Here is an 11777-nt window from a genome sequence, read left to right on the forward strand (position 1 = left end):
GTCTTAGCTTTGGGTATCAAAATTAAAATCAGGAAAATAAATGTAAGAACATGTTTGGTGATGATGATGTAGAAATACAATGCCAACGTGTGTTAGACAAAATAGTAATGACAATGTTGATAATGTTCAACAAATAATATTGAAAATACATTCTAAAATGGATATGAAAAATAATGCAGTGTTATAAAATACAACACACCCTGTAGCATTCCCAAAAAGCACACTGAACAATGAACGAAAAAACAAAACCTGAGATTTAAACCTGAGATAAATTGCATAAAAAAGAGTAAATAATACTTTGAAATAGAAGCAGACAGCGTAGTACAGTTCTATCTCGCTACATTACTTAGTGCTATCAGTTAAAACAGTGTAGGCAACAACTGGTAAGCACACAAAGTATATGTCTTTTATATTGTACAGAAACATGGGCGTGATAAAATTGTCGAATTTTGAAAAGGTGTGAGCTTCCATGATGCTACCATAACTGAATTGTTTCTTTTTTGCTATCATACCACTCAATCATTCAAACCTTATATTTGAAATGTTTTTCTTGTACATTGGAGAGCGATCCATATTGTACTTTTTTAAGATGCGTGAACTCCTAACAAATGTGGAGTAGTTTTTATCAGTTTCTACTTGCAAAGCTGTCATTAAATTCTTCGATGCATCTTTCTTGATTTCCACAGCAATATTCTTTATGTTGTTAGCAGGATTGTACGATGATAAAGCAACTGTTGACATTGGAGTTGTGATGGTGTCCTTTACCCAGAACAGGAAGGGTCATCTTGCCTGGTCTTGATACTATTACATAAAAAATGTAATTCCTACCGTAGTGTAGAGCTTGCCACACTTGGTCACTGTGCCATTTTCACTGATTACTGCCTCTAAGGGTAGACCATCTTGGACGACCTCTGTGACCCTAGGAGACTGATTTGCAATGTTGTTGCATACAGCCCTGTGCTTGCCAGGGAAAACATCAGCACTTTCTTTTGGGTCAGTTGCTCTGCAGCCACTGCAAATTGTAAAGTGTACAGAAATTGTTATTCAACTTATTGATCATAAACAATTAGAATTGTACAGTCATACAGTATGTAAGCCAGTATTGCGAGTAATATAGGTGTTTATTTTCATACATATCAAACACAGAGATTAACATGAAGTGATGTTCTGGGTCATTCTATAAACAAGCAAGTCTAGTTCTCTACTCAGTACTCGGGTCTGAAAGACTTTCAACCAGTATACATTCAAGTATGCTCTTCATGTATACAGTTAGTGTACATGTTTGTTTCATCAAGAAAAAAGTTTTCAGTTCAACTTAGTAAGGGCTGGTGCAGTTCCACTAAGATATATAGGTATAGCATATAGGTAAAAATATATGATGTAATAATTGTAATGTTTGATGAGAATGACTAATTATGCAATAATAACGACCCCCCCAAAGAGGTAACTCAAAGTAATTTATAGTAAATTGAATCATACCAGTTAGAAATAAGCTTATGTGAAATTAAACACATCCCCACCAGAAATTTCAACCACCTCCACCCCTCTAAGAAAATAGTACTAACCAGCTGTTGAATGTCAAACTACCATTGAATAAATAAGACTGCCAACACGTTCTTTACATTGTCACTATCCGGGGTCACTACACTTACGGCAGTCAGTTAGGGAATGAAGGTTTTCCACTTAGGCCAAGAATACCGTGACTAAAATAACCAGTATATGAGTTACAAACTCATTTTTGAAAGGCAAACTGCAACCACTGAGTCAGGCCAATGCCATATGGTCAGGCGCAATATTCAACATTGCCACACCGATTACATAACTAGTCCAACATTAATAGGATCGACACACGAGGCGATAAATGGAGTCAATTTTGCATTTCAATACTTACTAAATTTACAAACAAGCTCGGGATTAAGAATATGCACAATCCTACCATGCAAGGTTTGATGTGATTACACAGTCACAAAGCAGGCTACTAATACTATTGTCAGGGTCAGCTAGAGTCAGCTGGGGTCAAGTGAATGCCCTATCCGCATGTTGGTATGGTGTCAGATAAATCATGGAGGTAGCAGTCCATTGATAAATCAACACGAAAATACAAAAAATACAGAAATATCTACTTACTGTTGGAAATAATGGTTGTCTGGAGAAAGCACCAGGTTGAACTTGTTGCTCCAACTGGGAAACGTGATATTGATAAAGTCGACGAAAACACTAGCAGTACATGTGTTGTAAGGAAGACTCAGTGAGTGTGCCTTCTGTTAAGACACAGGTGGTCACTTGCCGCATGCCCTTATGGTCAAAGGTCACATATGCATACGGTAGTCAGTCCGCAGTGAAGAGGTCGATCGCCAGAATGTGAGATTATCAAACTTCAAAATTATCATGGTATATTCACAATAGTTGCCATAGATTGATAATACACAAACATTTTAAGAAAGATGACTTATTTTTATATCATTTAGACCAATTTTCTGTCCAACCCCGGGTATATAGTTCTCTGTGCAAGCTTTTGCATGAGTGACTAGTCACAGACGTGAGTTCGTATCACACAAAATCTTGATTAGGACTGATCAAGTGTACACAGATTAGTAGATGGAATGTCAATATTTACGACCCGACTTCATAAAGGAGCCGGTCGGGTTTGGAAGGTGCTTTGAATTAGCGTAGCCTTTCCGTAATGCTTCAATAAAAATTTACCAATATAAAACGAAACATATTTATTACTAGTACATATGAATTTAACGTTCCTTTATTTCAGATCTAAAGAGAGTTACATGACAGGTTGTTGTAGAAAATTAAAAGTTGATGTTTACAATCTGTTGTATTTCGCGCTACTTCGTCGTTCCTGTTCACGTCAGCCATGTTTCAGCAAGAGTTATTAAAGTGAATTTAAACTTACAATATTGTCCGTGTAATAATTATCCACCAGAACACCGGGACGGTGACCAGAATAAGTAAATTGGCTCCATTCCTTTTCTGAACTGCGGTAAATGGCGCTAAAATAATCCTGTTTAGACTGTATACACTCGACACGATGCGATCGACGACTTGATCAGCTGTCGTAAACAAACATGTATCAATGCGCTCAGACCAGCGGCAGAATATAAAAAGATAGTCCCTTCGAAAGACTGACAAAAACTAATAATTTTTTTTTATTTCTAATTACCTTTTACATAAATATACGATCATGGGCATATGATAAATCGGTTACCCACGATATCAGCGCTTGGTTGGGACGTATTGCCACTCGTGAGGGTGCGCGCCGCATCACACGAGTCGAAGACGAGTGTGATGCGGCTCGCACCCTCACTCGTTGGCATGGTTGAGGTATTTCCCCTAGGACGTCGGCAGCTTTAACTTTACGAAGAAACCTGATAATTTGGGATAATTGGATGGGGAAGAAGTGTCAATTAAATATGCAATAATGTAACCTCATCTGCTTTTCTTTTTAAGTTACTCGCTCGTTTTTATGAGTAATTTGTAATATCGCAACATTAAGGTATAGATCACCTAACACTTTTGTGTTATATTTGTGCATATTTTGAATATGAAAAATATAAAGATCCAATTATCCCTAATTAGCTCCAATCGTATTCAGGCTGCCGAACCTATCGTTGGTCTTGTTTCATCGATTTACTACGCCATTGCTTTTCAGCCAACGGCTATGCCCTCTCTAAATCGAATAATCAACTTGAACATGAGACGTTAAAATCGTTAAAATATAATAATCAACATAGTGTCTAAGGAGACTACACGACAAGGAAATTGTTATATTGATAGTACATGTAGTAAAAACACGAACAGACGATCACGTATTGATCCTTGTTGTACTTCATTATAAACGTTTACTTTTTGAAATTAGAGATTTTTCCGATGAAACAAATGATTTTTGAACAGTATCAGAACTGGACGATTTGAACCCGTATAAATATTTCCTTGGTCGTCCATGCAATGAGTCTCTCATGGAGAGAACACAATGGTCAGTTGGATGAAACGCCTCAGACGATTATGAAGAAGGCGCCAAAACGACACCAATCTATTCATGCTCTAAAATGTCATAACGTATACGTGATAAGGCAGTTTTTACAAGAATGGTTCTTTCCCGAAATTTGACCATGTGTATGAAGCATACCTTTACCTGACAAAATATCGTAAAAATACTATGAAGATGGTTTTTACATCACCCTCGTAATACGAAACAAAATTGAAATAAATCTGTAATTCGTACCACTTCTATAATCCTTATAACTTTTAAAAACTGTGGAAAATGTTTGTGAAAAGTTTCGTCACCGATTTTCCCATTTTCAAAGTTTTTTTATATTTCTTTTCTATATACTTTTAGTGTAGAAATCCATACCAATCAAAATAGTTCATATCTCTACACTGAAAACTAGGTTCGCGTGTTCCAAAATCTTTCAATGCCGCAACAACCAGCTTTCAATTCTGGACACACTGTTTTGAGAAGATGAACTTTTACTTGACATTGTTTTTACGTTCTGAAAGCTCAATTTCGTCTATTTATCATTATTATTGCAGTATCATTTGACTTATCCTCATAAAAACCGTGAGATCATGAGGATCGAAAGTAATTGTCTTCACAATTAAATTCGAATGGCTAAATAATTCTTCTTTGATAGATAAAGTGCCGATGTAACTGGTCAGCCTCTGTAATATTAGCTGAGTACAGCTTCGTGAGACGACTACCTTGTGTATAGTATGCTGGTACAATATATGAACATTACGTTTGATCCAGTTTTACCAACAATCCGTACAAAACAACTGCTGGTCTTTCCTTGGTGAACCACTCCAGCTTGTCGTTGTCGAACTCTGGATCTATTGGGTCAGTCGCCCCAAGTGTCTGTGGTCCAACTTTGTATGACCCTGGTCGAACCCATACTTGAAAAGCAACCCTTGCCTCGTATTGCGTACCGCCATCATTCCACCTTGAAAAGATATAAATGCCGTGAGAGCGAGATCATCTGTATGCAATGTCCATGCTTAGTACATCTTACCTGTAACAAATCACTCTGAAGCATATCACACTTGAAGTATGATATCATGAAATTGTGTGTGAAATGCATGATAATGATAATTGGTTATTTAAATAAATCTGAATTGGTGTCATCATTCTACATTTGCTCCAAGATCTAGGTCGATAATTCTCTTGAGCTTACACGATTTTGTTGTCGTTTCACCATGGTACTTGTTCTTGTTATAGAAATGCAAAATTTTGTTTGTTATTCTGGATTCATCAAACATTATCTAAAAACACCTAAAATGAATGTAACAGGCGTAAATGATAACGAGTACTCAACTTAAGTTTTATTCACAGGCTGACCATCAACATCTGACAATCTCTTCAATGCGTAAATTGGTGTATGAATATCGTTTCTTTATATTTGAAGTAATTTATTTTTCAATTGAGTCTCATTTGTATTTTTGCAAAGAGCAATGTACTCAAATGGAACAAAATCTGCATGTATGTTACATATTATTGATCAAACATGTGACTATTGGCTTGAGGGTAGGTGACCAGTTGCCCTCCTTTATACGTCAGGTAAATGGTCTCGAGGGTACATAGTCTCATTTTGTTGGGCTATAATGTTTTTATTACAGGCTTCTCTTACATAGTTTTCACTCCAAATTTTTGGTTTATATACAAATGATAATCTTATGCTTTATTTCCATGTTAGGCGGATATCTGTTGAAAAAAATAAAACGCATTGATATATTTAAATCATTGTTATTCGGTTTATTGATTTTTTCGCAAATTTTGTAAAAAACGGCATTTGTACAACATGTAATTTTATTATTTTATAAATCCCGAAGTTGCCAAGTTGAAAATAGTTCCGGTTCACTTTCAATCATCAAATGATGACTTTGCTGCCCGCTACATCATCAACAAGTTACCAATATGAGGCATGTAATAAACACAGATATTGGCATACTAGTTTTACACCCATCCGAGAATATATGTGTTTTTGTCTGTTATAGCACAAACTGCATCTTACTGAATTGGTGAAGCATATGCACGACTTTCGACGTATTTGATGCTGGGAGATACAAAGATCTGTAGAGTGTCGAAGTCGCTTGATGGTTTTCTGTGTTCGTCGAAGTGTCCGGGTCTCTGTGATAATGCGTCCCCTCCAAGAATGACGTCTTCTAAAAGATGAAACAACAATAAAGAACTTAATTATGCTGTTTCACCACAACACTTGCTAGGGAATGCCACTAATTTCACAGTAATCTTCTTCAAAGTGAACTGAACCCAAAAATATTTTGTACGTCAACTTTCCCCTATTTTTTGTCATTTTTATTACACGTGAAGAAATTTACAAAATAAGAAAAAAAATAGATGTTAAACGATACTCTTAAAACAACATTTAAACGTAAAGCTGTGTACAGAAGCAATTAAAAACATATATCTACTTCCAGGCTTGTTCTTTGACGGATTAACGTGATCATGTCAACTTAAGATATCGTGATGGATCACTTAAATTGTTCATCAAATGTTACAAATTTAATCCTTAGGGCTTCTGGTACACTGTTGTGGAAGTTGAGATAACTTATGTGCGAATACAGCTTACGTTCGCATTGCTGTGTCATCGGAAAAAGAATGTCGACGGACAAAAGTTCAACAGGCTATTTCAATTTATTCCAAAATAATTTGTCACTATTACGGTAGTTCGCGCTTCTATATTGAAAGACTTAAACTTTTGTTCAAACTTTCGTCAAGCAAACCCATAATCATGATTCTCTTTCATTATAACTATTGGGCGTCACCTCGTCCGTGCAAGGTGACGCCCTCGTCTCGTACCAAAGTTTGCACAACTTTGGTACGAGGGAGACAGGTTACTCGTTATTTACCGATTTTTGAAATTTAAAATGGCCACCATCCCTGTGCTTTTAAGTCTATATGCGGGAGATAAAATTCTCGATTTCCAGCAAAAAGGCCGGCAAAAACCTTTTTTAACTCCATGAGCTTCAAAATGAGCCTCAACAAGTGCATGGCAGGCCAAAACTATATTTTTAAAATTTTGAGAGTATATTTGACCTTATCAAATTAATCGATTAGCCCAAATGAAAAAACACTCACCTGGGCAGAGAAGCATTCCAGCATCCAGTATAGGCATTACATTTTCTACCAGCGTTCCGTGGAAGGCAACGTGCCAATCATTTGCAAGGCTGTAAAGTTTGTGTTTCAAAATTCTGGAGAGAAAGAAAGTGTCGACCTTTTATTCTGGTAGAACAACAAGTAACGATGTTTCAAGCATAATTGTGTGTTTCGTTGGCTGTATCAGTGCCTTAGACTTTCCCACGTGAAGGGAAAAGATGATGCATGTACGATGGAGCAAAGATTAAAATATGCCACATAAAGTTCTGTAAAGTTACGAGTATAAAGCTGCTGACGTCTTACGAAAACCTGTTCTCGTATGCAGAGTGTGTTGTCTCGAGAAAATGAAAATACTGCCAAAAAAGGGGGTATCTACATATAAATTTGTAATGAAACATTTCTGATTGTGCGCAGCTGGTCACATTGTAGAGCAAAATACCTTTTTTCACAATGATATTGGCAATTTTATAATGAAAACTTCGCTAAGGCGGCATTCACAAACACCTCTGGATGGGAATTTAAGGGGAGACTTGAAAAATGTTATAACATGGGGATCGGATCGAATATCAAATTCCTCTTAAATTTCAATACCTGTCATTTCCGAGACACGATCTCAAATGTCTGACTGCAAGCTGTGCAAGTGGTTATATAAGGGAATATAAGAACAATCTAGAACTCCTATTGGTATGCTAATTACTGATCTTAAATTATACACAACTAATTAAATTTCCAGAACATTCCAAACATGACTAATTGAATTCAAGGTCATGAGGTCGTGAAGGACAGTGACCTTGAGAATGTTCTAGACTAATTAAACTCAGGTTATGATGAGTGTGGGGGAAAATGACAACATGCACACGTAACAACCTTATTTTATTCAAGTACATTAATATTAGTTATCAAATGTCTATAAATACACGCACGGATTTAGCAATTTTTGTACTGTAAAAAATATTCAGAGTTTCCTCACAGACTACAATTTATAGTGGATCAACATTTTGGGCGAAATTCAAAAATCAAATTTCTTGTACACACATGCACATGAAGCCACCCAATGCTAGTCAAGTACAATTATATCACTATCATATCTCTATAGATCAACGGAAATTGGTAGCTTTTTATATTGGAAAATATACCTTCATAGTTTTCTCATAGACTACCATATATAGTGAATCAACATTGATGAAATCCAAAAGTCAATTTTTTGTTCACACATAGACTTTTTACCTGTCACTTCAAGCAAAGTACATTTTACTTGAATTATCACACACATATTAATATAGAGATATAGCTTGTTTTAATGGAAAAGATGTTAATAGTTTGCCCAGTAGACTCTCATGTATTATGATTTGATATTTTTGGACGAAGCACTATCGTATCGGCCACATTTTTCCTTCCGTTGGGGGACTTTATAATTATAGCAAGTCAGAAAGGGGAAAGACTTGAACAAATTGTGAGTTAGAGGGTATTTCAAAAACCTTAGAATTGTTTTTGGAATCTCCCCCACCCCACCAAGGTATTCGTGAATGCAGCCTAAACTGTAGTTTTAAAATATCAAGTCAGGTAAAATTTCTAAACTTGTCCTAAACGAAGATTGTTTAGCTCATTTTTGCCCAAGCTGGCAGGGACGACGAATGTTAAACTTAAAAGCCAATCAAGGAAAGTATCACCTCTACTTACCGAAGACTAAATCGTGCCCAGCCCAGCGGTAGAACATACTTGGTAGGAGGTATACCACGTGGGTAAACTTCTTTGTCACCACGATGTTTGTGACATTTTTCACAGTAGCACATGTCAAATATAAAGTCGTCACGAAGTGCAGCATCTTATGCAATGATGAAAAATGAAATACCGGTTGGCCGATTCTCGCCAAAAATTGAATCGTCACGTTATTGTATACATGTAATGATGTGCATTTTATTGGCTCAGTGACACGGGGGGAGAGAGAGAGAGAGAGAGAGAGAGAGAGAGAGAGAGAGAGAAATCAACAAATGCATTTGTATCACAGGAAGTGACGTTTCGAGTGCCTCACGTGATGATGATGATGATAATGATGAGAATTTTAAAGAATTATATGAAAATCATAATCCGAAAAATAAGAACTTTGATTTTCCTCTAAACTCTTTTGTGGATATATTAGGTTCAAATATTCAAAAGTAATGTCCGTTTTGATGACCCATGTTTCCATGGCAATCACTTTTGGGTCTAAAGTGCAATTTTCCCCACGTCAATTGAAAATAGCTTGAATTGTTACGAAAACTTTACAAAACGGTTTTCTTAGGGCAAATAATCAATTTTTGTCCATTTTAGGCTATATGTTTCCTTGAAAACTATTTATTATTATTATTTAGGGGTTTAATAAATATGTTTTTTCTCGATTGCTTTGTTATGAAAATTTCAAGATGGGTCATTTGGAGATGAAAGGAACAAAAAAAGTGGCATAACCTTTGTCCAAATTCTTCGCAAAGGTAACAACGTACAGTCTCTGAAAATTGCAGGAGGCTGCCTGAATTTGCCCTCTTTTATTACTATTTTAAATGGAAGTGCTATGTGTCCCGCGTATTTGATTTTAAAATTGAAGAAGATATGTGCTTACCTGGAACGCCTACTTCTGACCTTAAAAATCGTCTGCAATGCTTATGGTAGGGACAATCAGTATTCGTTCGATGCGCGGTCGTCCAAGGCTGGGCATAGGAAATGAAAGGCAACGTATTATGAGAAACAGAATACTTCACTTAGGTAACATTTTCATGTAAATTAGGCCAAAAAATGTTTGTCATCTTTCAGCGGTTCAAAAAATTGTGCGGACATGTTAATTTGGGGGGCAGGGGATAAAAATCCACCAATTTCCCTGTCTGGGGAATTCAAACTTGGCTGCCATAAAGTAAAATGGCTGCCAGAAAAAGAAACAAACCCGAGGAACATTTCACAACATTTATTGAACATGATCCATAACATGAATTCATATGTAGATGTTATGTTTCTGCTATTTGCATTTTCACAATGCAGTGTACAATAGTGCAGATAATATATCCTGGAATTGAAACCCTGGACATGTCAAAGTTCACATTTTGTTTAATACATACGTTTTTTTTTCAAAGTTGACACAGCATGCACTGTTTTAAGTGGCTATTTAAGCGCATTATTGACTAACTGAAACAAGTTTATTGTTCACTCTGTGTATGATCCCTGTAATACTGTTTTTCTCAGTTTTTACAACCAGTTTTTCCCCTCAAATATTTGGGATCGATGGTGTAACCTTGGCAATACTTTCTGTATAGTCCTCTGTGAAATATCTTCTACTTTAAACCATGTACTGAATTGCTTACTATTGCTATTGAATAAAGACGACTGAATAAAGAAGATTTGTAATTGTTGGTGAGAGTAAGATTCTCAACCCGTTTTTGATCAATTTGACCTTTGACTTCATGTCATTTCTTATCAATTAATTTCGATGACGTAACTTGGTTTTGACGTCACTCTTTGTCAGAATATAGTTATGTTAGTCTAGAATATCTGTATATGCATGATATGAATTGAATGTCTGTATGATATATGCTAATATACCCATGTAGTGACGTATTATTGTAGTGCGCATGTGCAGGATAAAGTAGACTCTCCTCATACTTGAGACTGGTGTGAACAGAGGCCTCCGTGTCTTTCTATACAACACGTAGTACATGTACTACAGTTTAAACTGATTTATTGTGAGGAGTGCGTCATGCTCTGTCTTAATTTCCTCTTGCATCATGTGCATATGTGTATGAGCACATGGTCGAGCGGTTACTCACAGCTCCGGGGCTTGGCCGCTTGTGGCGCTATTCATGCTCCAAACAATAAAGCGCAGACGCAGGTTCGAGGTCTGAAATGCGAGAGAAGGTAAAGGGAGGACATTTTGATTTCCGGGGAGTGAAGGAATATTTGGGAATAATTGTCGGAAGGTGAGAGAGAAAAAAATTATGAGATCCTTTAATGGCTTGAGGAAAAAATGTTCAAACCGACAGAAATAAAATATTTTGTCGCCACCATGGGGAAATCAGCAAGTTTTGAAAATCTGATTCAATATTTGTCAGCAAGTCATACGTTTCTGCCAGTATTTATGATACAAAAGTCTGATTTAGATGAATTGCACAGTAAACGCCTTTTAGGAGCTTGTGCCATTCCGTCGACGGCTCAACTTGAGCTATCGTCACAATAAATTGCATTCTCATACATGCAAACGCTGGATCGAATGAACGTTTTAGATATTGTAAGTGACTTAGATCAAAATTGGACTGAAATGAGTCAAAATTTGACCGTTTTTGAGCAGAGCAGATAAACCGACGACTTCGTTGCACAGTGCGTTTACTCAAAGGATACAACAAAGTATCATTCATGTATGTGAGTATGTAACTGCGTACGTATGATGTGCGTGTATGTATGTATTCTATATATATTGTGACATAGCTTGACGATTGCCGATTGCTTAGAATTTAACCTGTGAATTTAACTGTAACGACCGACAGTAACCCCTGTGCTCATTTTTGTGACCTTTTAGATAGCCGATCTGAGATTTCAACTCCTGAAGTCATTATCAATGCCTGGACGACCTTTATCCCTCAGGCAGATTGACATTGTGCTCAGCCAAGAGCGGTTTTACCTGCCGATTGTTCGTAGT

General features: G+C 36.6%; 1 protein-coding gene across 2 annotated transcripts; it reads right to left on the minus strand.

Moving 5' to 3' along the window:
• Positions 1-5864: 5864 nt before the first annotated feature.
• On the minus strand, positions 5865-8942 carry LOC139142234 (neuralized-like protein 4). Of its 2 annotated transcripts, none has more exons than XM_070712114.1 (3): positions 8840-8942; positions 7103-7215; positions 5865-6168 (listed from the first exon to the last, which is right to left on the minus strand). In XM_070712114.1, the coding sequence occupies exons 1-3, from the start codon at positions 8911-8913 to the stop codon at positions 6014-6016; spliced, it is 342 nt and encodes a 113-aa protein (XP_070568215.1). In that variant the 5' UTR covers positions 8914-8942; the 3' UTR covers positions 5865-6013. The 2 variants fall into 2 exon arrangements, with proteins under 2 accessions (XP_070568215.1, XP_070568214.1); XM_070712113.1 differs by having other exon boundaries at positions 5874-6168; positions 8801-8942.
• Between the last annotated feature and the right edge of the window lie 2835 nt (positions 8943-11777).

Source organism: Ptychodera flava, chromosome 10 (assembly GCF_041260155.1).
Source record: "Ptychodera flava strain L36383 chromosome 10, AS_Pfla_20210202, whole genome shotgun sequence".
Lineage (NCBI taxonomy): Eukaryota > Metazoa > Hemichordata > Enteropneusta > Ptychoderidae > Ptychodera > Ptychodera flava.

What these genes read in the sequence shown, in the direction of transcription:
- LOC139142234 (XM_070712113.1), bottom strand. Translation starts at nt 8,913, where the DNA reads ATGTGCTACTGTGAAAAATGTCACAAACATCGTGGTGACAAAGAAGTT. An exon ending in TGGGCACGATTTAGTCTTCG is followed by an intron (nt 7,216 to 8,800) that starts GTAAGTAGAGGT and finishes CTTTCTCTCCAG; the next exon opens with AATTTTGAAACACAAACTTT. An exon ending in TGGAATGCTTCTCTGCCCAG is followed by an intron (nt 6,169 to 7,102) that starts GTGAGTGTTTTT and finishes TTCATCTTTTAG; the next exon opens with AAGACGTCATTCTTGGAGGG.